This window comes from Felis catus, chromosome B4, assembly GCF_018350175.1.
Source record: "Felis catus isolate Fca126 chromosome B4, F.catus_Fca126_mat1.0, whole genome shotgun sequence".
Lineage (NCBI taxonomy): Eukaryota > Metazoa > Chordata > Mammalia > Carnivora > Felidae > Felis > Felis catus.
The window spans coordinates 42,422,747-42,447,308 of NC_058374.1; the positions used below are offsets into that span (position 1 = coordinate 42,422,747).

Below are 24,562 nucleotides of genomic sequence, written 5' to 3' on the forward strand. Positions count from 1 at the left end.
CCTTTCCTATACTGAAATGGTCAATTTTCCCAGAAATATGTAAATTCCATGGTGCAGGTCCCTAAAAATATGGGTGTCTCCTCTTTGACATAGCTCAGGACAGAAGAACCACTTACTTCCATGAAGGGGAGGGAATGGTTGTCCTCACACCTGGAGAGAAGAGAAGGAGAATGGGATCACTGTATTGACTTGGCCTGGAAAAGCCATAGGCTACACCTACATCAGAGTCTTATTGTTCTCTCCCAGATCCCAGGTCAAGCAAGAGCCTCTCCTGTATTTGTACTGAGCCAGGGCACAATACATAGTACAGGAAGTACTTCTGGATACAAACTCACATGTCCTTGGATCCTCACCCAACACCCTGGTCCTTCTACTCAACCAGAGCGCCGCATTCCAGCATTGTTTCCTGCTTGCAGTCGCTCTGTCCCCAGGGATTGGCAGCACAATCCCACAGGGAGGACTCCCTGCCCCTGCACTTCACCTCATCCAGCCAGATGCTCCCATTTCCCGGGCCAAATGCCGCCCTCTGCAGGGCATCCAGGGCAGAGCCACAGCCCAGCTGCTGACACACCACCTCGGCCTCTGCCAGGCTCCAGGAGTCATCACACACCGTGCCCCAGGAGCCATCGTGCCAAACCTCCACTCGCCCTGAGCACTCGGTGTCTCCTCCCCTGAGCCGGAGCTTCTCTTGGTCTGAAAAGGCAGCAGCACCTTCGGTTACCGCCCCTGGTGGGAAGGCAGGAGCCAGCAGGGGAGGCAGGAGGGACTGATGTACCTGTGCAGGGGGCAGCTGCTGGACAGCTCCTGGGTCTCATTCCTGCAGAAGCAGACAATGGGGAAGCTCTAGGTCAGGGACAGCTGGGAGCGATCTTGCCCCCAAACAAGATGATCTGAAGGCCTGGGTTCAGTCCAAGTGGCAAGGGAAAATAACAGTCTTCGGAATTAATCTAATGGGCTGAGTTACTGAGACGTTGACCAAATCATAGCCTTTAACACCGCCTGAAATTGTTTTATCTGTCTACTTGTCTATCACTCTCCACATTCCACAACAAATAAAATACAGACATGTGCATACACACATGCGCGCATGCACACACACACACACACACACACAAGCTCCATGAGAAGAAAGACTCTGCATGCCTTATTCACCTCTGTGTTTCTGCTGTTAGGACAGTGCCTGGCACATTCTTCAACAGCATGCATTGAGAACCTTTTCTAAATACTATCTATAGGGGCTTGATAAATATGTATTGAATGAATGGATGAATAAAGTCCAGTAAAATATGATTCTTTTAAATTCTTGTTAATCAGCAAAATAACAAAGGAAATGTAAATTCATGGTAATGGTTTGTGGTCATAAATATTGCATCTTAAGAAGTAATTAGTTCAGGGGCACCTGGGTGGCTCAGTCGTTTGAGCATCTGACATTGGCTCAGGTCATGATCTCGTGGTCTGTGAGTTTGAGCCCCGCGTCCGGCTCTGTGCTGACAGCTTGGAGCCTGGAGCCTGTTTCCGATTCTGTGTCTCCCTCTCTCTCTCTTCCCCTCCTCTGCTCATGCTCTGTCTCTCTCTGTCTCAAAAATAAATAAATAAAATAAACATTAATTTTTTTTAATTTGAAGAAGTAATTCATAAATTCATATATCACTATCTAAAATATTCTTATTTGGTGCAATTGATATAACACCATTACATATAGTAAAATAAATTGAGATGTAATAAGGTTTTGAATGTTCTCTAGTGAAACTATACAATTATTTATAGAAAAATAAAATTGATTAAAAGTAATTGTGGTATGAAGAATGGCATTTGAAGCATTGCATTCAAGACAGAAATCCTAAAGGTAGAGGATTATAAATTTGATCACACAACAGCCCCTTAACACATGCATAACCCTAAAAACATTAATATGCAAAAATGGGGGAAATATTTAGAAAATATGTAAGACAAATAGTAAATGATGTCAGTTTATAAAGAATTCCTATAAGTCAGGGCGCCTGGGTGACTCGGTTACGCATCTAACTTTAGCTCAGGTCCTGATCTCTCAGTTTGCATGTTCAAGCCCCGCATCGGGCTCTGTGCTGACAGCTCAGAGCCTGGAGCCTGCTTTAGAGTCCGTGTCTCCTTCTCTCTCTGCCCCTCCCTTGCTGTGGTCTGTCTCTCTCTGTCTCTCAAAAATAAAAGTTAAAAAAATTTAAAGAATTCCTATAAGTAAATACTAAAATGAAAAACATTCTAAAGAAAAAATAGAAATGTTATGACAGACATTTTAAGGTTACAGTATAAGATAATATTTTGGTGTATAGGATCAATATGGATAAAAACATGATATAATGCACTTATGGCAAAGTTATGAAGAAAATAATGCTCTCAGTTAATGTTGAAAATCAAAGCTACTGATGGCTATTTTGATGGCTATTAGACAATATATATCAGAGGCTTCAGAATGGTTATCTTGAGGAAATAATAATGGCTTTTCTATTCGGTCAATGTAGATGTTCATAAAAATTTCATCACAGTATTGTAATTGAAAACATAAATATACAACAAATGGGATTAGAAAAATAAGTTATGATTCAGTAATACAGTGTAATACCGGCAACAATACAAATGACATAGAAGATATTTTAATTGACAGAAAGAAATTTAAAATATATCGTTAAGGGACTCCTGGGTGGCTCAGTCAGTAAAGCGTCCAACTTCGGCTCAGGTCATGATCTTGCAGTTTGTGAGTTCGAGTGTTGCATTGGTCTCTGTGCTGAGAGCTCAGAGCATGGAACCTGCTTCAGATTCTGTGTGTGTGTGTGTATGTGTGTGTGTGTGTGTGTGTGTGTGTGTGTCTCTGCCCCTCCCCCACTTGTGCTCTGTCTCTCTCTCTCTCAAAAATACATAAACCTTAAAAAATAAAAAAAAATATTGTTAATTTTGAAAGTGTATATAAAATTGTGTACTTTATGATCCAATTATGAGTGTGAGTGTGTGTGTGTGTATGCATGCACACACACGTGTGTAAAGACTGAGATGTGCCCTCTATTAAAGCAGAGATTTAGTGTTCAGAAAGAATCTAAAGGGAGCTGGCAGACCCTGACTTGTCCTGTACGTGGCGGGCTTGGGGAATATTTGATGGCCTTTGACACCATGATACCAAAGTTGAAGTGTCACAAGTAGATGGGGTAAACTCATGTGAACCGAACGCTTTAACATGCGAACATGCTCCGTAAAAACATGATTCTAAAAAAGTTCTCTCTGCAAAAAAATGCGCTTGCCTGATGACATGGGATTTCTTCTTAGCCTAATGAGAAAGGCATTCGTTGTTCTCGGGGCTGCAGAGGCCAACCTGGAATCCGAGCACCAATTTTACATTTCATCGTGAGAGTCTACCTCAACCCCTAAAAGCCTGCAAAGCCTACAGAAGGACAACCATCATTAGCATATGGCCCAAACCTGAGGAACTGGAAGTTCCAAGAAATACAACAAGGAAATGAGCAGAACCTCTCGCTCCTGTTTGGAGGCATAGACTTTCCCAAAGAAGAGAGACAGAGACTTGTGGTTGGAGGGGTTTGGAACAGGAGGAAAAAGGGTGAGGGAAAGGATAGAGAGTTGAGGGACATTGCTACGGCAGCCGGGGACCAAGGCGCACATCTGGAAGAGCTGGCTCTCCGGCCATGTGACTAGATTGTTCTTTCAGAAGCTCAAGCACTGATATCTTGTATTCTCCTCAGTCAGGGGCTCAGTGGAGACAAGATTTCATATGGGATCCGGGGGGACTACAAGGGACAAAATTTCCCAAAGCATGTTCTAAGCACAGCATTCTTCCTAAAGAGTGAGTCCATTAGGACGTCCCCAGACAAGCTTGAATACCTCACTAGGGCAGGGAAAAATTAACCAAAGAGACACATCCTGAAGTCTCTAAGACTAGCCCTCTTCTGCCTTCAATGCTAATGTCAGTCCATCTAAGGACACCTACATTTGACATCACTTTTCTCTGCTGCAGAGTGAGCTTGCAGAATGATCAAGAGGTAAGAAGGGAAAACATCAGGGTCGCCTGGGTAGCTAGTTGGTTAATCATTTGACTCTCGATTTCAGCTCAGGTCATGATCTCATGGTTCGCCAGATAGAGCCTATTTGGGATTCTCTCTCTCCCCCTGTCTCTGCCCTTCCCCCATTTGCACGCTCATGCTCTCGCTCTCAAGATAAATAAATAAACTTTAAAAAAAAAAGCAAAAACGTAACAGGCAGGAAGACACAGTTCTGCCAAGAACCCAATGCTGGGGAAAGATTACAGTAAATAAGAAAAACAGCTGAGCTGTAGGTGTGTGGGGAAGAAAAAGAAAGTCAAAGTCAGGCTTACCTTGCAAGTGCGGGGTTACCTGGGGGTGTAATTATAGTTCATATCGGGAGGATTTTATTTTACTTGTTTTTAGTTTATTTATTTATTGATTTTGAGAGAGAATGAGAGAGAGGAGGGGAGAGACTCCCAAACAAGCTCTGTGCTGACAGCACAGAGCCCTGTGTGGGGCTTGAACCTTGACCTGAGCTGAAACCAAGAATCAGATGCTCAACTGACTGAGCTGCCCAGGCAGGACTTTCTTTATAGGCAGAAAGGTTTCTATATCTGCCCTATCATATACACATACATATGTATCCTCATCACCACCACCACCTTCACCACCAAATCCAGCAATCTGGCTTAGACAATGTGAGTTCTATGGAGTATTATCTACAAGAATTGACTTTCAGCAGGCAGACATGTTTCTGCTTACGCATTTAGCCTTCTCCTCCTCTTCAGACTCCCCTTCACCTGATTCCTCCACCCCACTCCCCAACCCCTGTCTGACACAGATGCCCATAGTCTAAAGGGTAACAGAGTATATGAAGGATAGATCAGAGATCCAGCCTGACGTATACATTCCATTACGGGATACTTTGGAAGTGATTTGACATTCACTGAGCTTTTCGGTGTTGTGGGGGCTGATTCAGAAAACCAACTTCATATGTCTGGAACATCCCACTGCTGAACTTGAAAAACAGAGTCTCTCCCCCACAGGAGAAAAACCAACATTCATTGTTACTAAAGGTCACATTTGGTCAAAACCAAACGGTCAGTAAAAAGGCATTGTCTTTACAACCCCAGAGATAGCTCTCCACATTCTTTGAGCTAATCTAGTATCTCTGCTGATTTTAAGAATTGAGGCTATGCTAACCTTGAGCACTCACTAACATACTGACTAGGAGAAAAGCAATTCCCTGGAGAAAGAAGACTCAGTTCATGGTTTTTCAGATCCTCATGCCTTCAGGTAATAGCCTTAGCTTCTTCAAACCATACAAGGGACTCTCCTGGTCCCTAATGGGGCTCCTACAGCAGGAAGGGAATTATATAGTCCCATCCCTGGCTTCACTATTTTCTGGGGACCAACAGAAATCCTGTTTAACATCTCCTCTGCCATCAGAGACTATATAAAAAGTAAACTTTCTGAAATATAAACACCGATTACATGCTGACTCTTAAATATCTCCTTTTTGAGCTACAAGGTTTCCTGACATTAGGTCTCATTTTGTCTCCAAAGCTCCTATAAAAAAATTCTATCAAAAAAGATATGCTGTTCATGGGGCACCTGGGTGGCTCAGTTGGCTGAGCGACCGACTTCTGCTCAGGTCATGATCTCACAGTTTGTGAGTTCGAGCCCCGCATCGGGCTCTGCGTTGACAGCTCAGAGCCTGGAGACTCCTTCAGCTTCTATGTCTCCCCCTCTCACTCTACCCCTCCCCTGCTCATGCTCTGTGTCTCTCTGTCTCAAAAATTAAAAGAAAAGAAAAGAAAGTATATGCCCTTCTACTCTTAGGTCCTCTTCGTCAACATTTCTGTTTCTCTGCCTCCCCTTCTTCTGTTCATTTTCATATAAACCAGTCTACTATTTTCACATTCTTCCCAGGCCTTTGAGTAAATAATAAGTGTCTTCCAGTGCTTGGAAATGAAATCTGTTTTACACAAATTGCTTATCATACCCTTGCTCTCAACAAAACACGTACTGATCATGTTTTCACCATTTTAAAAAGTTATTTTTCTTTAAAAAAATTTTTTAATGTTTATTTATTTTTGAGAGAGACAGAGACAGAATGCGAGCAGGTAGGGGGAAGAGAGAGAGGGAGACACAGAATCCAAAGCAGGCTCCAAGCTCTAGGCTGTCAGCACAGAGCCCAACGCTGGCCCCAACTCACAAGCCGTGAGATCATGACCTGAGCCAAAGTCAGACGCTCAACCGACCGAGCGACCAGGGCACGCCTAAAAAGTTATTTTTATTGAGATATAATTGACATATAATTTTGTGTAAATTTAAGGTGTACAATGTGTCGATTTGATACATTTATATATTGCAACATGATTACCACCATAACATTAGGTAACACCTCTATCACATCACATAATTTATTTTTTGTGGGGGAGCAATAAAGATCTAGTCTTTAGCAACTTTGAAGCTTATAACACAGCATTATTGTCTATAGCCATTATGCTGTGCATGAATTCTCCGGGACTTATTTATCTACTGGTTGCAAGTTTGTACCCTTAAACTACATCTTCCCAATTCTCCCAACCCACAGCCTCTGGTATGCAACATGTACTCTCCATTTATAGGAATTTGATTTTTTTGACTCTACATATAAGTGATATAATACAGTATTTGCCTTTCTCTCTGACTTATTTCATTTGGCATAATGCTCACTTACCATGGAGTTTCACTTGTTGACTTTTGTTTTTGTTGCTTGTGCTTTTAATATATGTCATATCTATAAAAAAATCATTCATCACCAAGACCAATGTCAAGGAACTTCTTTCCTATTTTTTCTTCTAGGAGTTTCACTCTATCAATCTTATGTCAACATTTTTAATTCATTTTGAGTTAATTTCTGTGAATGATGGAAGGCAGAGATCCACATTCATGTTTCTGCATGTAGTTATCCAGTATTTCCAACACAGTTTGTGGAAGGGTCAATCCTTTCCCCACTGAGTGTTCTTGGCTCTCTTGTCAAATATTAGTTGACAATATATGTAGAAATATATATCTGGGCCCTATACTCTATTCCACTGGCCTGTGTGTATTTTTTATAACAGTACCATACTGCTTAATTTACTATTGCATTGTAATATAGTTTAAAATCAGTAAATGTGATGTGTGTGGCTTTGTTCTTCTTTTCCATAATTGCTTTGTCTATTTCAGGTCTTTTGTGATTTTATATGAATCTTAGGATTGTTTTATCTATTTCTGTGAAAAATGTCATTGGCATTTTGATAGAGATTTTGTTTAACATAAAGATGACTTTGAGTAGTACGAGCATTCTAACAATATTAATTCTTCCAATCCATGAACATAGGATATCTTTTCACTTGTTTATGCCTTCTTCAATTTCTTTCACCAAGTAGAGATCTTTTAATTTCTTGGTTAAATTTATTCCTAAGTATTTTACCATTTTTGATGTTATAAATAAGATCAATTTCTTTATTTGTTTTTCAGGAAATTCATTGTTAGTGTCTAGAAACTACTAATTTTTGCATTTAATTTTGGGTACATAACTTTACTGAACTCATTGATTAGATTGGTTGAGTCTTTAGGATTTACTGTATAAAAATCATGTCATCTACAAATAGAGAGAAATTTATTTTTTCCTTTCAGATTTGGATATCTTTTATTTCTTTTTCTTTCTTTATTGCTTTAGCTAGGACTTTCAGCACTATGTTGAATAGGAGTGGAGACAGTAGGCCCTGGTGTCTTGTTCCTGATCATAGAGAAAAGGCTTTTTAGCTGTGGGCTTGACAGATATGGCTTTTATTATGTTGAGATATGTTCCTTCTATGCCTGATTTGTTAAGCATTTTTATCATGAATGGGTGTTAAACTTTGTCAAATGCTTTTTCTGCATTTATTAAGATGATCCCATGAATCTTTTCTTTCATTCTATTAATGTGATGCTTCATATTGACTGGTTTGGGGGTGTTGACCACCCTTGCATCCCAGGGATAAATCCCACTTGTTTATGGCGAATGATCTTTTTAACGTGCTGCTGAATTTGGTTTGCTAGTATTTTATTGAGAATTTTGCATCTATAATAATCAGAGATATCGGCCTGTAGTTTTCTTTTCTAGTAATGTCTTTTTTTATTTTTGATATCCGGAAGTCCTGCAGGGTTTCAGCCAGCACCGCTATTTGGGGTCTTATAAAGTGTTTAGTTCATTAATGTGGGATCTTACACCACATTGCTTCGGACCAAGGGTTCATTTTATGGCAAAGGAGATTTGGCAGGCGTTATGTGACTGTTGGATCCAAGGGTCCTATCACCTATCCACTGACAGAGTGATGGAAATGCCTGTTGAAGGTGTAGCTGAAAAACAGCTTGGAGATGATACCCTGCAAGGATGGGGCCCACCATCCACAGTACAATGTGTGTTCTCAAAATAAGTTACCATTATGTGGTTACCCATGATATGGCCAACAGGTAAGAAAGAATACATGGATCCAAGAATAAGTGGAAATAGGAGTGGCTATGCTTACCTTCATTCCCAATGGTCCACTTGAGGTATTTGGGATTTCTATCTTCTTCTTTTTTTTTTTTTTTAATTTTTTTTAACGTTTTAATTTTTTTATTTATTTTTGAGACAGAGAGAGACAGAGCGTGAACAGGGAAGGGGCAGAGAGAGAGGGAGACACAGAATCTGACACAGGCTCCAGGCTCTGAGCAGTCAGCACAGAGCCCGACGCAGGGCTCGAACTCACGGACTGTGAGATCATGACCTGAGCCGAAGTCGGAGGCCCAACCGACCAAGCCACCCAGGCGCCCCTGGGATTTCTATCTTCTAAGTCTAGGCTTTGTGGATTTAGAAGCTCTGGTTCCCAGAAGGAAAAATGATTCCACCAGGGATCACATAAGTGCCACATTAAACTTTAAGCCATGGCTCCTTTCCAGTCACATCAGGATATCCACGACAAATTATCAATAAGCAAGAAAACAATAACCTCATTATTGGGGTAAATGACCCTAATCATCAGGAAGACAAAAACTGGCGCACAACAGGTGCAGACAAGAATATACTTGGCACATATATTTGGATATCTCTTGGCACTTCCTTGCCCCATTTTGATAATAAATATACTAGTGCATGAGTCACAGCCTGAGAAGTACATGGTGGCCAGAGTTTTAGATCACTCAGGGTAAGGGTCTGGATCATCCCACCAGCTAAGCTACCTAGACCAGCAGAGGTGCTAATAAAGGATGAAGGAAATCTAGAATGTGGTATAGGAGGGAGGTGATGATTTGTGGACTCAAGACCCAACTGCAGTGGTGGGGACCTGTAGCTTGTCTTATCTAACCTTCCTCTTGCAAAATACCCCAGAAAAAGAAGCGTACAAGAATCCAGCAGGAATAAGCCCCCATAACTTAATGTAAAAATGCATACTTAACGCATAAAGCAAATGAACTGGAGAGGCACAAAGGGGCTTCTCTGCTGTAACCCCCTTTCTGACGAAGGCATTCATTTTCGAGCTGCTGTAAGTGTTGGTGGATGTTCCCTCCTTGGGGACAGTCCTCATCTATCCAGTGACTCTTCAGTGCATGGGTCTCTGTTTCTATTTGGAAAAAATATGAAGGGCCATTCCATCTCCCTGCGGTGTCAACTGAGGTTGTCTGTTGAGTGAAGAAGATTGGGTTGTGGATTGACACTTCGTAAAGGAGAATTAGTCTTGACAGTTTTGGGGATTAGTTACCTACTGGTTTGAATATATCTCTCTAAAATCCATGTCCGTTCAGAACTTCAGAATGTGACTTTATTTAGAAATAGCATCTTAGGGTTGGCCCTAATCCAATGACTAACCCTTATAAGAAAAGGGACATTTAGACACAAACACAGGGAAGAACACTGTGTGAAGACCAGACGCACAGAGACTGCCATGTGATGGAGGAGGTTGAGATTGGAGTGATGCATTTACAAAGAGAAGAATGCCCAAAATTGCCAAGAAGCACCGGAAACTAGGCAAGGGAGAATCCTTCCCTAATGCCTCCAGAGAGAGTGTGGACTTTGTTATGGCAGACTTAGGAAACATGGTAGGAATGTAAAAATGTTCTTTCAAAAAGTGCTTCAACGGAACTGTAAGAGTTCTTATACCAGGTGAGGCTACGTGCCTAAACTGATGGATTTCTCCAGGTACTTTTGGAAGAGGGGCACCTAGGACTTCCCAGGAACAGGGTGAAGGATGAGGGTGGGCTTTCTGGTGATAATTGGACAACTTAAGCTCTTTCTTTACTGTCCAGACAATAGGGAAAATCTGCCTCGTATCCACACGGAGACAGTGTTCCCTTCTTTTTGTCCCACAGGGCAGGAGAGCTATTCTAAGATGATCTCTGGTGCCCACATTTTAGACAAGATTGGATGTGCCCTGAGGAAGACTGGACCTTTCAGGAAAGGATCAGGAGTCCCTTCCTGGGAAAGTTTTCCCTTCCTTGGGTTGACTTAGAACAGAAAACTTGGGAAAACAAACCAGTTGCCATGCACGTGGGTCTTGTTTGCTCTGGGAATATTCTCATCCTAAACAAGAGCACCCCAAGCCTTCTCTCTCCCTGCTCTGATGTGGGTGGGCTCCATTCCTGGAAAGGGGGGTTGGATATAGTGCTTCTGAACCTATGCGTGTGGCAATTTGTGAAGCTTCCTGATATTCCTTAGCATCCTCTCCTACAGCTTCTCAAGGTAGTATTGGATAGGGTTGGGCTCTCTGAAAGCCAAAGGCTGGGCCAGTACCTGCCAGGATCTCACAATCTCCCATTGTGCCTGTGCTGTGACTTCACCATCCTGAAAACCCACCAGGTGACAGTAGGGGCAGGATTTCCCCCATGTCCTTTCCCATCCTGAGAATATGTTTTTTTCAGAGTCCAATTTAGGCTCAAATCCTGGCCCTGGGATCTTCTTTGTGACAGGTATCCTCAGTTTCATCTTTGGACCCTGCATCTTCCTTTTTCTCATTTTCCTGGTGATTCGGCCGTGCAGAAAGAAAATAAAATGCAAAGGTAGGCTCAAAAAGTGGATGAGGAAAAGGAGAGCTTGTGGGCTGTGGATGAGAAGGGGCCGTTGTGATGTGGATACTGAAGCTGCCTTTTGTCCTTATTGCATTTTCTGGAAAATGTGATACGTGGACTTCTCTGGACTTTAAACCTCAATGACCTGGGACTAGAAGGACCAAAGAAATATGGTATCCCATGACAGCAGTGAGTTCAGCACCAGGAATAGGGACACGGGTTAGGACTCTTCCGGGGTATGTCCATAAAGCATGAACAAGGAAGGGGCTTTGATGAGCTGAGAGCAGCCCCAGAGACTTCAAAGGTGGCTCTATAAAAAGGTGTTTTAGCATGTGAGTTTCTGACTCGGAACCTTTGTATCAATCTTGCCCACTTGTGAATAGTATCCACACGGGGCTGCATGTGAAATCGTTGATAATGACCATGGAACTAGGGAGGAGAAACAGCTGGAATTGGGTGGATGTCCCTGCCCTCCCTAGCACGTTCTGGCCATAAACCACTATCTAGGGTGATTCACAGCATCCGTGGTGCAGCATCTCCACATACAACTCCTGCAACCCTCCTTAGAACCATACCTTTCTCCACACTCTCAGGCTCTCAGCAGCTCTCTGTGCTCCCCAGTGAACACGGAGTCTTCTCTCTGGAAAGAAACCATTTCAGGCCCGAGGTTCTGTTACGAATCTTTATTTACTTTTCATATATGCAGATTTATCCTCTCACGTCTGTTCTGGGAAGGTTTCTCGCCTGGCAGATAATTCTGTGGCCAAGCTGCCACCGTGCGCCAAAGAGTATGAAGACAGAGTTAGATCTGGGAACGTTATAGGCAAGGCAGGCCAGTCTGCTTTGGGGCCTGGGGTGGGGGTAGGCAGGCCTGTGTGGAAGACGGACTGAAGGGGGATTAGAGTTTTGGGAGATGGCAACCTCAGTCCTCCGAGAGGGGAAGTCTGGTTTCCTGGGGACCATTCTCTCAGGAACTGAATGACTACTTCTCAGGCTGGTTTAAACTGTTTTTCTCCTGACAACTCATGACTTTAGAGAGTAAGAGACAGTTCTCCATGTGCATATCTGCTCTGATGGTTTCAGCTATATGTTAACATATAGGTATTTCCCAAACCAAGATATCTGGTTTGACAAAACATTGTAAAACTCCAGGGTGGGAGGCAACTGAGAGATCCTTTTACTGAAATATATTGGGATTTGGCGAACCTTTTGGTATTTTAGGGGGCGAACGCTGCCGATTTTTTTTTTTTTATAATTTTTTTTTAACGTTTATTTATTTTTGAGACAGATAGAGACGGAGCATGAACGGGGGAGGGTCAGAGAGAGAGGGAGACACAGAACCCAAAGTAGGCTCCAGGCTCCGAGCCGTCAGCACAGAGCCCGACGCGGGGCTCGAACTCACGGACCGCGAGATCGTGACTTGAGCCGAAGTCGGACGCTCAACCGACTGAGCCACCCAGGCGCCCCATAAGCTGTTATATCCACCAATTATCCAGAATGCCTTCGATTATAGCCTCAGGGATTATTGGTACTTAAAGGGATCAGAGGAATTGTATAATCAACCACTACTACATAAATAACTGAAAGTAGATAGGATGTGACTTTCTCAAGGTCACGCAAGAGGTCACTGTTAGATCCAGAATGATCCTATCCTGATTCCTGGGGGTAGGCCCGCTCTACTTATGTGCTCCACCAGAGGCCCTAGCCTGCCCTTAGAGGACAAGAGACAGGTGATCCGGAATACAATTACATAAATGAAGGATTTCCCGTCCCTGAAATTCTTGCCAAGACTTCTTTATGTGGGACAGATGAGATAGACCTGCTCAGGGCCACCTTCACGGGAATGTGACCTGTGCAACTGCCCACGTCCCACACTAAGAAGGACCTCACACTTGGTTTGTTGCCCTCCTGTTGCCATCTTGAGCTTTTTGACGGTCTTTGAACAAGAGGCTCTGATTTTGTTTTGCACTAGGCCCCGCAAATTGTGTAATCCTGAGAATAGTACCTCACAGACAAGTAGTAAAATAGTCCCTTACCGACAAGGAAAAGAATATCTCTTAATCAGAGAGAGAGTTAGCTTCCCAAGTCATTTCAGTTATTTCTTAGCATCTTTAGGGAGGATGGGAATGGGTTGGATCTGGTGATAGGGGCTTTCCTGCAGTTGTGGCCATGCATGTACTTTTTGATGCTGTGGTCATGTTTTCCCAATCGCAGCAATCACATAGATTATTAAAAGAGTTTTGGGCGGTGGGGGGGAATTCAAAATGTGACAAAGTGAGAAATGTAGTTAAAATGGCAAAACATTAACGTTAGACTACTTTTTGATATTCTATGGCTGCTAATATATTAAGATTACTCTGATAAATATGGGTTTCCATGGGGTCAGGTTTTGGGTGAAGGGCAAGAATTACTCCATATTTCTTTAAGACCTATGGCAGGACTGGTTTCATAATTTTCAGGGCCCAGTGAAAAATGAAGTGGGATTCCTTGTTCAAAAATTATTAATGTATTTATTTAAATGTTTTTAATCTTTTTTTATTTTTGAGAGACAGAGAGAGCACAAGCAGGGGGGACCAGAGAGAGGGGGAGACACAGAATCCGAAGCAGGCTCTAGGCTCCGAGCTGTAAGCACAGAGCCTGATGTGGGCCTCCAACTCACGAACAGTGAGATCATGACCTGAGCCAAAGTCAGACGCCCAAATGACTGAGCCACCCAAGCACTCCTGTTCTTATTTATTTTTGACAGAGAGGGAGTGAATGGAGGAGATGGGCAGAGAGAGTGGGGACAGAGGATCCGAAGCAGGCTTTACGCTGACAGCAGTGAGCCCGCTGCGGGGCTCAAACTCACGATTGTTGAGATCATGACCTGAGCTGAAGTTGGGTGCTCAACCGACTGAGCCACCCAGGTGCCCCTCAAAAATACTAAGACTTTGAAGATGGTGACAACAGGATGTGAGACCAAGCACAGGGAGCTTGGAGTCCTACACAACCTCATGAGCTACATGTCCATGGAGTTGGATCCACACTATTCAGAGCTGGAAGGCCCAACAGATCATCTGCTACCACAGCCTTCTTGAAGGTGGCGGGGTTCCTTGGGAGGAGAACAACAGGGGAAGCGGAAGCAGCTATACCCATTTAAGGACTTTCAGAAAAGATTGGGATTATCCTTGTGGACACTGGGGGAGTCAGGATCTGGTGTCTCGGTGACTTCATGGGATATACGGTAATAGAGTTATACCTTCCTGTTACCAGATTCCCTTGGTGTGGCCCAATCTAATTCAGAAAAGTAGGATGCTCACCATTCCTTCTCCAATTTCGTGTCTCTGCTGTTTGTATTGACTGTGAAGCAGCTCTTCAGAGGTCTTTAGTCTCTATTACAGATCTTTCCTACACAAAGGTGTGAAATCAACAGTTTGTATGGACGATTTCCCTGATGGGTTTTATATTATGCAGAAATTATCTCAATCTGGGTCCCCCAGGGTGCTGTTTTCCTCTTGTCCATGGTTCTGATGCCTCTCGAAGGCTCTGATTAGTCTCTGAGTTGTAATTATAACAGGGCCCTGAATTTGCTATTGCAGGTTGGTTTTCACGGTCTTCAGAGAAAGAAGGTCTGGAAGAGGAGAAACTCCTGAATGAAGAAGAGCTTGTATGTGAGAATGTTGAGATTGGAGTCAATGGGGTGTCACTTGAAGAACAAATATGCCTGTATTGAAACTCCTATTACATTTTGGTCCAGGCTAGACGTTCAGAAAATATCACTGCCTACATCAGGATAGGACAGTGCTAACTTGTGGTCTATCTTTACATAAAATGTCCAATAATAAATACTTGGGTCCTTCCAGACCAGTTCTGTGTTATCAAGAAATCTTTGTGAACATCTAGAGACTCTAACACAAACCGCTTTTTATGGAATTCATACCCTAGCTGCTTTAATCCAAGTATACATTTTCTTTTCCTGAGTGAAATCCTAGGTGATTGATCTGTGGTCACACTGAAGGAGATGTTGAATCCAGCTCCAGAGCTGAGGTTTCTTTCCTCAAGATGACATCACAGTACGAACATTTGAAGATTCCAGAAATGTTCTATCTTAATTACGTCATCTTTTCTTACATAATTTCAGCCCCTCCCCTCCACCCTATAGACTCTGGAATTTCAATTCACTTGGGGTAGATGTGGGTATGTCCGAAATTTCTTAGTAAACATAAATAAATCTAAAAATTTCACGGAGGCATAATTGGAATAGGAGAGTGCAGGTCACTTGGAAGGAGAATGATTTTAGGTTAACTTTGTGACTTTGTGAAGATACTCATACCTCAACTTGCTTCCAAACCTAATTGTCTTCTCATAGTTGAGTTTTTGGGTGTAGCACATGTGTGTTACACATTTAATTAAAATAAACATTATTTCTTGTATCCTCAAGCACAGCGATCTTTGAAAATGTAAATTGGTTCAAATTACCCCACGGGCGGAGCATCCTCTAGGATATAAATTGAGAAGACACTCCACATTCACCAAGGCTGTAACATGCTGAGGGAACAGGAATGTCCTAACTCCTAAACCTGACCCTAATCTGGCTTCTGGCATTCCCAATATTCACCCAGTGATATGTAGTTTCTGCTCTTTCCCGATAGCCTGGAGAAGTGAGAACAGGTGCACGACATCTGGGAAAATAGATGTGACTCTGCTAAAAAGAGTCACACTGTCTCTGTAAAATTGCTCTCTACACCACTATCTCCGAATTACTTGTTTTGAAGATACGAAGTAACCCCTTAGCTTCAAGCTACGTGTACCGGAAAGTCAAATGATAAACCCTTACAAGGAAAAAGTGCCTGCTTTCATCTGCAAATTGCATCCGAATGTGTGCCTATCCATCAAAGGGGAAAAAAGAATGAGGTCCTTTATGTCTGACCTGCTGTGTTAAAGTCAACGGGATCGCAGGTAATAGAGGAGGCTCATCGCCTGGGGATCCTGAGAAAAATCGTTAGAGCTCACACATCTGCTGGGGACAGATACACAATCTACATATAACATGTACAAGTTCTGGGGCACCTGGGTGGCTCAGTGGGTTAAGCGTCCGACTTCGGCTCAGGTCATGATCTCATAGTTCGTGAGTTCGAGCCCTGCGTCGGGCTCTGTGCTGACAGCTCAGAGCCTGGAGCCTGCTTCAGATTCTGTGTCTCCCTCTCTCTCTCTGCCCCTTCCCTGCTCATGCTGTGTCTCTCTCTGTCTCAAAAATAAATAAACATTAAAAAAAAACTTTAAAATAAATAAATAAATAAATAAATAAATAAATAAAAAATGAATTCAGAAAAACTCAAAAACATTATAAAAAAACAAAACAAAACAAAAAAAAACCATGTCCAAGTTCTCAGGTCCTTTGGAAAATAAGAAATGAAGTGACTTGAATCATTAGCTCTACATCCTGTCCCTAGAATTTCTAATGGTTCTCGAGTGTGTTTGGGCTGTGATGCTTCTAACTACTACTTCCTCACAGTGTCTTTTTGTTGAATTCTCCATCTCTTGTTTTTTTGTTTTTTTTTTTTTCCCTTTTCTCCTGAGGCCTCTTATCTTCCCTCTGCCCCATGTCACCGAATGTGTGGACAGCTTGCTCCTTCTTCCTCCCCTAAAACATTATCAAAAGCTCTTGCAATCAGCATTCACTGAAATTTAGTGTTAAGAGGGGGTGGGAAGAAGGGAAGAAAGCCTGGCAAAAGATACACATAATTACCAAATTTCACCTAATCTTACAAAGTTTTTTTTTTTTTAATGTTTATTCAAGTAATCTCCACGCCCAGTGTGGGGTTTGAGCTCGCGAACCCGAGATCGAGAGTTGCTTGCTCTTCCGACTGACCCAGCCAGTCACCCCAAATTTGACCTAAACTTAATGTCCCGCTGCTGTTTTCTCCTATCCCCCCTGCCTGAGGGGGTTTCTCTTTGTTCCTCTTTCCCTATTCACCCTGTCACCATTACTTAGCACACACCTACCCCTGTCTCTAATTTCTTTCCTTTCCTAATTTCTTTCTCGGATGGGGTTTGAAATGCTCTCATAAGTCCTCTCGAAATTGGCCCTCCTGCCTCTGCCTCAGGTATCGAGAGGTGGCGGGAGAGTAGATCAATAAAAAATCCTTCTTCCAACAAAGACAAAGTAGAGGAATATCATCCACTTTAGATCCTGTGCTTGATTCTTGGGCAAGAAATCCAAGAAAAGGTTTATCCTATCAGCTGCTGCCTGGACAGCTTTTGGTTCCTAGATTCTTATAATTACCTTTGTGCATAAGCTGTCCCCACTCCACAGAATTTGCATGTTCTGCTTCTTTGGGGCTCAGGTCAGCCTTGTGCTTTTGTCTAGCAGGAGCTGCCTAGATTTTCACATTGGAATACGATAGAGCTTTAGCATATAAATAGATTAGTCTAGTTTATAAGTATGCACAGGAATCTTACCCACATAGCAGACTTATGTGACGAATATGACTCCAATCATACTATTTGGGCACTGGTTAACTTCCCGTAATACACATGGAGAGTTAACTTTTACTACTGTTACCCATAACCCACCCCCGTTTCCTGAATGCAAAAGCTACCGCTGTTTTTTCTTTTGATATAGCAAGGTTTTCTTTCCTGCTTCATACCACTGTGATTCTAATGGCAAATGGACCTAACGATGAACAGAAAAGCATCCTGCACATCCCCTAGTAATATCTGATTAACAGTAATGTAAGAGGCTTCACTGATCTCTATTTGGCAGAAAATTGTGGTGTACTTCGTATATGTTAGATTGCTATGAAAGATCTAGAGTATCTACAGGACTCCCTACGCTAGCAGCCTCACCATTGATCAGTCATAGAGATAAAGGGGTGATTAACTTTGGAAATTGGAATTTTGATTTATTAATGAATCCTATTGGGTGTAGCTGGGCTCCAAAACGACACATATTTGTATTATCTTCTCTTTTTTTTTTTTTTTTTTTTTTTTTTAGAGAATGTGAAACAGCAGGACAAAGATACACATTTAAGGGGTTCTCCTATTGAGGTGACAAGATTGAGCTGGTGTTTGTATTCCTATTTTCCCATTCTTTTTTTTTTTAAATTTTTTTTCAACGTTTATTTATTTTTGGCACAGAGAGAGACAGAGCATGAACGGGGGAGGGGCAGAGAGAGAGGGAGACACAGAATGGGAAACAGGCTCCAGGCTCCGAGCCATCAGCCCAGAGCCCGACGCGGGGCTCGAACTCACGGACCGCGAGATCGTGACCTGGCTGAAGTCGGACGCTCAACCGACTGCGCCACCCAGGCGCCCCTGTATTGTCTTCTCAAAGTGTTTCCCCTTCCGTGGGAAATCTGTTTTATATACCATGAATCCTGTTACTGCCAACATGGTAAAATCAACAGGGCTACCCATTCCCCAAATCACCTCTGGAGAAGTGATTGAGGTAAAACGGAAATAAGCATCTAAGGAATTAATCACATTAGAACGAGACCAACTTAGGTTGAAATGGTGACCTGAGAGCAGTGGACGGGGCAGAAGGTGGTCAATGCCTGCAGTCCAGGAGGAGAGCTGCAGGAGGGGAGGGATGAAAGTGTAGACAGTGGGCCAGTTCTGGTCTTGTATCTCCCCCAATTCATTTTATCACTTATTTTAATTTTACAGACACAGAAATCGGCGGCAGTGATCCAAGCTGCTCACCGTGTCTGTCCATGACTAATATCAGGCCAAGTACAAAAGTGCTAGCTACCAAGCTAAGAAGTTAAGGAAAACAATTAAGAAATAAATAGAAGGATAAATATGGGCAGAGAACAAATTGCTGAGTTGAAATATCCGTTTCAGTAATTTTCATTTTTTAATGTTTATTCTATTTTGGAGAGAGAGAGTGCTCGCGGAGGAGGGGCAGAGAGAGAGGGAGACAGAGAATCCGAAGCAGGTCCCACGCTATCAGCACAAAGCCCACCGTAGGGCTCAAATTCATGAAGCATCGTGAGATCATGCCCTGAGCCAAAGTCGAACGCTCAACCGACTGAGCCACCCAGGCGCCCCAATCAGTTTCAGTAATTTTCCAAGAAGGCGTGAAAAAAGAACAAAAACATGGAAAATATAAAATGGTGAGGGATACAGGGGACAGAAGAAAAGCCTCAGCATATACTTAACAGGGGTCCTACAAGTAAGAAACAGAAAACTAGAGGGGAGGAAAGAGCTGAAGAATTCTATCACTAGATGGAAATTTCACAGAATAAAAAGGATTTGTGAGTGCTTCATTTTGGAAGCACTTCTGGATTGCCACTAAAGGAAGATGAGAGAAAACTTTCACACCCAGACAAACTATAGAGAAGTTTTTTTTTTTTTTTTTTTTAAAGTACCAGCATAAAATTTCCAGAGAAAGAGCACATCACCTGTTAAGGAACAAGAATCAGATTGACTCTAAACTTCCCAGTGGCAACATTACTTATAAGACAAAGTAGTATCTTCAAAGGAGCAAGAACACTGAATTTGGAATTGTATCTGGAGCCAACTATCATTCCTAAGCGAGAAAGAAATATGCTATATAAGCCACAATTTTTATGAAATATATTTAAAGAGGCTATTAACACAACAAGAAGCAACGAAATTGAATTTAACGCTGAAGGCCTAGATAGTTTTATTGGTAAGTTCCATCAAACTCTCAAGCAACAATTACTATTTTATACCAAAAAGTGGAAGAAGCAGAAAATATAAAAAGTCCCAGCTCCTTTAAAAAGCCTAGTGTAGGGGCGCCTGGGTGGCGCAGTCGGTTGAGCGTCCGACTTCAGCCAGGTCACGATCTCGCGGTCCGTGAGTTCGAGCCCCGCGTCAGGCTCTGGGCTGATGGCTCAGAGCCTGGAGCCTGTTTCCGATTCTGTGTCTCCCTCTCTCTCTGTCCCTCCCCCGTTCATGCTCTCTCTCTGTCCCCAAAAAAAATAAATAAACGTTGAAAAAAAAAAAAGCCTAGTGTAATATTAATTGTACCTTTTTATAGAGTGATGAACTTAGAGAAATGTCACATGACATAGAGATGACATAGAGAAAATGTCACAAATATTAAGTATACAATTCGAGAATCGTTGCATTTCTATATAGCCATATGTGTATGCTAAATAAAGAATATTTTCCATGCCACAAAAGGTTCTGTCATGCCTGCCTCTCCTGCCTATTACTATATTGACCTCTTATCATCATTTTGACCTGTTTTAACACTAAGAATTTTTTTATGTTTATTCATTTATTTTGGGGGGGGGGAGAGATAGGGAGAGACAATCCCAAGCAGCCTGCCAAGCATGCTCCACACTGTCAGCACAGAGCCTGATGTGGGGTTTGATCTCAGGAACTGAGAGATATGACCTAAGCCAAAATCAGGAGTCAGATGCTCAATGGACTGAGCCTGGGTGGCTCAGTCCATTAAACATCTGACTCTTGATTTCAACTCAAGTTCATGATCTCACGGTTTGTGGGCTCGAGCCCCACATCAGGCTCTGTGCTGACAGTGCCTGAGACTGCTTGGGATCCTCTCACTCTTCCTCTCTCTCTCAAAAATAAATAAATAAACTCGCACTCTCTCTCTCTCAAAATAAATAAACTTAAAAAAAAACAACACCCAAATACTGGCAAGCAGTTTTTCAACAGCACATTAAAAGAATCATACACAGTGATCGAGCTGTAGCTATCTCTGGATTGCAAACGTGGTTCAACATGTGTAAGTCAACAAATGTAATGCAACACGTTAATAGAACAAAAGATAAAAGTCATATGATCATCAAAGTAGACGCACAAAAAGCATTTGACAAAATTCAACCTTTTTTCCTGATAAAAATCCTCAACAAATTGGGTAGAGGAGGAACGGTCATCAACATAATGAAGGCTGTATATGAAAAGCCACCAGGTATCATCTCACTCAGTGGTGGAAAACTGAGAGCTTTTTCCTAATGTCAGGAAGAAAAGTATGCCCGTCTCAACACTCCTATTTAACATAGTTCTGGAAGTCCTGGCCAGAGCAATTAGACAAGAAAAAGAAAGAAAACATCCAAATCAGACAGAAACAAGTAAAATTGTCTCTGTTCGCAGGTGACATGATCTTACCTACATAAAATCCTAAAGACGGTACAAAAACTGTTAGAATGTATAAATAAATCCAGCAAAGTTGTAGGAGGTAAAGTCATCATACACAAAATCAGTTGTGTTTCTACATACTAACAAGAAACTATGTGAAAAAGAAATGAAGAAAATCCCATTTACAAGAGCATCAAAAACTAAATACTGGGGCACCTGGGTGGCTCAGTCATTTAAGCATCCGACTTCAGCTCAGGTCATGATCTCATGGTTTGTGAGTTTGAGCCTCACGTTAGGCTCTGAGCTGGAGCCTGCTTCGGATTCTGTGTCTCCCTCTCTCTTCGCTCCTCCCCCACTCGCGCTTTGTCTCTCTCTGTCTCTCAAAAAATGAATAAACATTAAAAAAATTTTAAAAAAGCAAAATACTTTGCAATAAATTTGACCAAGGAAGTGAAAGTACACTGAAAATGATGAGACTTTGGTGAGAGAAATTTAAGAAACAAAAGAATAAATAGAAAAGTATCCTGTATCCTACTGATTCAATACAATTTCTACTAAAATTACATTGACTCTTTTCACAGTAAAATTCATATGAATCCACAGAAGATCCCTAAATAGCCAAAGCAATCTTGAGGAAGAACAAAGCGATAGGCATCCTGCTTCTCAATTTCAAACTATTACAAAGTTGTAGTAATCAAAAAACAGCATAGTAATGGCATAAAAACAGACCCATGGACCAATGGAATAGAGTACAGAGCCCAGAAATAAACCCATGTACAGTTGACTAATTTTTGACAAGGATGCCGTGAACACTCAATGGGGAAATGATAGTTTCTTCCATAAATGGTGTTAAGAAAACTGGATATTCATAAGTAAATACGAATAAAACAGGACCCTTATATCATACCACTCACAAAAATTAACTAGTAGGAATTAAAGGCTTAAATGTAAGACCTGAAACCATAAAAATTGCTGAGGAAAACATAGTGAAAATGCTCCTAGACATTGGTCTTGACACCGATTTTTGGATAAGACCCTAAAAGCACAGGCCACAAAAGCAAAAACAAACAAGTGGGCTATATAACATGAAAATATTTCTGCACAGCAAAGGAAGCAATTAACAAAACTAGAAGGCAACTTAGGGAGTGGAAGAAAATATTTAGAAACCACCTATCTGATGAAGGGTTACTATCCAAATTACATAGAAAACTCACACAATTTAACAGCAGAAAAACCTCCCCAAAACAAACAAACAAAAAAAAAAACAATTAAAAAATGGACAAAGGATGTGAACAGCCATTTTTCCAAAGGAGACATGGAAATGGCCAAGAAGTCGGTAAAGAGACATTCACCATCACTATCAGGGAATTGCAAATCAAAACCACAATGAGATGTCACCTTATACCTGTTAGGATGGCTATCATCAAAAGGACAAGAGACAGTATTTATTTATTTATTTGTTTATTTATTATTGGGGAGAAAGACTGAGAGAGAGAGAGCAGGAGCAGGGGAGAGGGACAGAAGGGGAGAGAGAGAGAGAGAGAGAGAGAGAGAGAGAGAGAGAGAGAAAATCTTAACTAGTCTCCATGCTCAGGGCAGAGCCTGATGCAGGGCTTCATCATGACCTGAGCTGAAATCAAGAGTCAGATGCTCAACCGACTGAGTCACCCAAATGCTCCGAGGTACAACTTTTAGTGAGGTGTGGAGAAAAGGGAGAACTGACTTGGGTGAATTCACTTGGGTGGGAATGCGAACTGGTGCATGCAGCCACTATGGAAAACAGTATGGAAGTTTCTCAAAAAATTAAAAATCAAACTGCCATATGATCCTGCAGTCCAATTCTGGGTATATATCCAAAGAAAATGAAATCAGTATCTGAAAGTGATATTGTTTGGGAACGTCATCAAAGAGACGTGACCACCAGCTGACCCATGACCTGGACCCAGGCACTTGGAGGTTCCTCATGTCTTCCCCTGTTCTTGGAATGGTGGTTCTCACTCCCAGAGGACACAGCCTTGAGATAGTGATGTGGTGATGAGAACACCTGCATGGTGTACGTGACCGAGCCCAAGCAGGTGGGGGGCACCCACTGGTCTTGCTGCCTCCCAAGACAAGCCTCTCATGTAAATTCCTTTTGTAAATTTCTTTATTAAAACTGCCACCTACCAACCCGGAGTGGCCTGCCTCTATTTGCCTTCTTCATATGGGGCTGGTTTCAGATTTCACCTGGGAATCTCCCGAGAGGATTATGAACCAACAATTGGTGAGCCAGTCAGCAGATTGAAAAAATGGGCCTTGGTCAAGAGGCATCTGCAGGGGGACTCCTAAGTTGGCCATCGACTTCTGTGTGTGTGCGGGGGGCGGGGGGGGGTGACTTGTATGTCAGATGGACCACTGCATGACTACAGGGACACCCCAAAAGCACAGGCTGATATAATGCACTTGGTGAAGCCGCTCAGGGCACACTGTGAGGGAGGAGGGAAGCATGTCGTTGCCGTGGTGGGCTGGCCTCTACTGTGGGCAGCTCGCTGGCCACCAGGCTCGACTAGAGAGTGAAGCTCGGGTTAGAAAGTTAGAAGAGCTGAGGTTAGAGAAGGATGTGGGGGTGTCCACTAGTCTGTTACTTTCAGGGCTGGAAGACAGGGATGGGAGAGCAGGATAGTCAGTTGGAGACCTTAGGGTGCTGTTTTGCAAAGCCAGGAGGGTGCAAGCTGCCACTGATTAAGATCCGGGCATTTGTGGCAAAGCCTGCTTAGTACACTAAGAGGTGAAATCTCTGAGAAAGTGATGAAATGAAGGAAAAGAGGAGAATGTTATGGTAACTGATGAAAACACAGACAAAACACCCCATGCTTTCTGACCCTTACCAAAAAAAAAAAATGTTTTAAATAGCAGTTACTCAAAAACTTCTAGAAAACTTGCATTCTTTCTCTGTCCCTTCAAGTTGTAAATGTTATCATGTCTTTGAAATGTAAACTCTCCAGGAGGTAATCAAAACCTGGCCCACAGAGACTGAAGGAAAGAAAGGGGGTATACTTTGTAACATATATCTGTAACATACATTTGTAATATACATCTGTAGAAGTTCCTTTGTTCACCGCATTATAATGACCTCTCATTGGATTTTAACCCTGGCCACTTTTAAGTCTTGTGTTTCTTGCAGACAGCACTGGTTTTTCTCTGAGCCTTTGGCAAAAAGTGTTCCTGCAAAAGTGCTTCATTTTCAAGAGATTCATGGAAAAGACTGACAAATATGTTTCTCCTAACTAAGATCAATTTGCCTTCACATGGGAGGGACAATGATGAACCTTTCAAGTGCTCTCCCGGGGCTGCCTGCACAGCCCCACCATATGTCCCGGAATGGTTGCTGGGACCTGTCCCTGTTCTCCTTCCCCCACATCAGTACCATGGGCCAATTACATTGATGATACAATGGTAACATGGGAAGA

At 42.4% G+C, this 24,562-nt stretch overlaps 1 protein-coding gene and 1 long non-coding RNA gene across 2 annotated transcripts; one reads left to right on the forward strand and one right to left on the reverse strand.

The window, feature by feature from the left end:
• Positions 1 to 332: 332 nt before the first annotated feature.
• Positions 333 to 10,810, reverse strand: LOC123386854 (antigen WC1.1-like). Its single transcript, XM_045062655.1, has 3 exons — positions 10,786 to 10,810; positions 776 to 817; positions 333 to 693 (listed from the first exon to the last, which is right to left on the reverse strand). The coding sequence occupies exons 1-3, from the start codon at positions 10,808 to 10,810 to the stop codon at positions 371 to 373; spliced, it is 390 nt and encodes a 129-aa protein (XP_044918590.1). The 3' UTR covers positions 333 to 370.
• A 34-nt stretch (positions 10,811 to 10,844) lies between these two features.
• LOC109501441 lies at positions 10,845 to 14,906 on the forward strand. The gene is made up of 2 exons (XR_002159494.3): positions 10,845 to 11,051; positions 14,639 to 14,906. It is a non-coding gene; the product is annotated as an uncharacterized LOC109501441 (long non-coding RNA).
• The last annotated feature ends 9,656 nt before the right edge of the window (positions 14,907 to 24,562 follow it).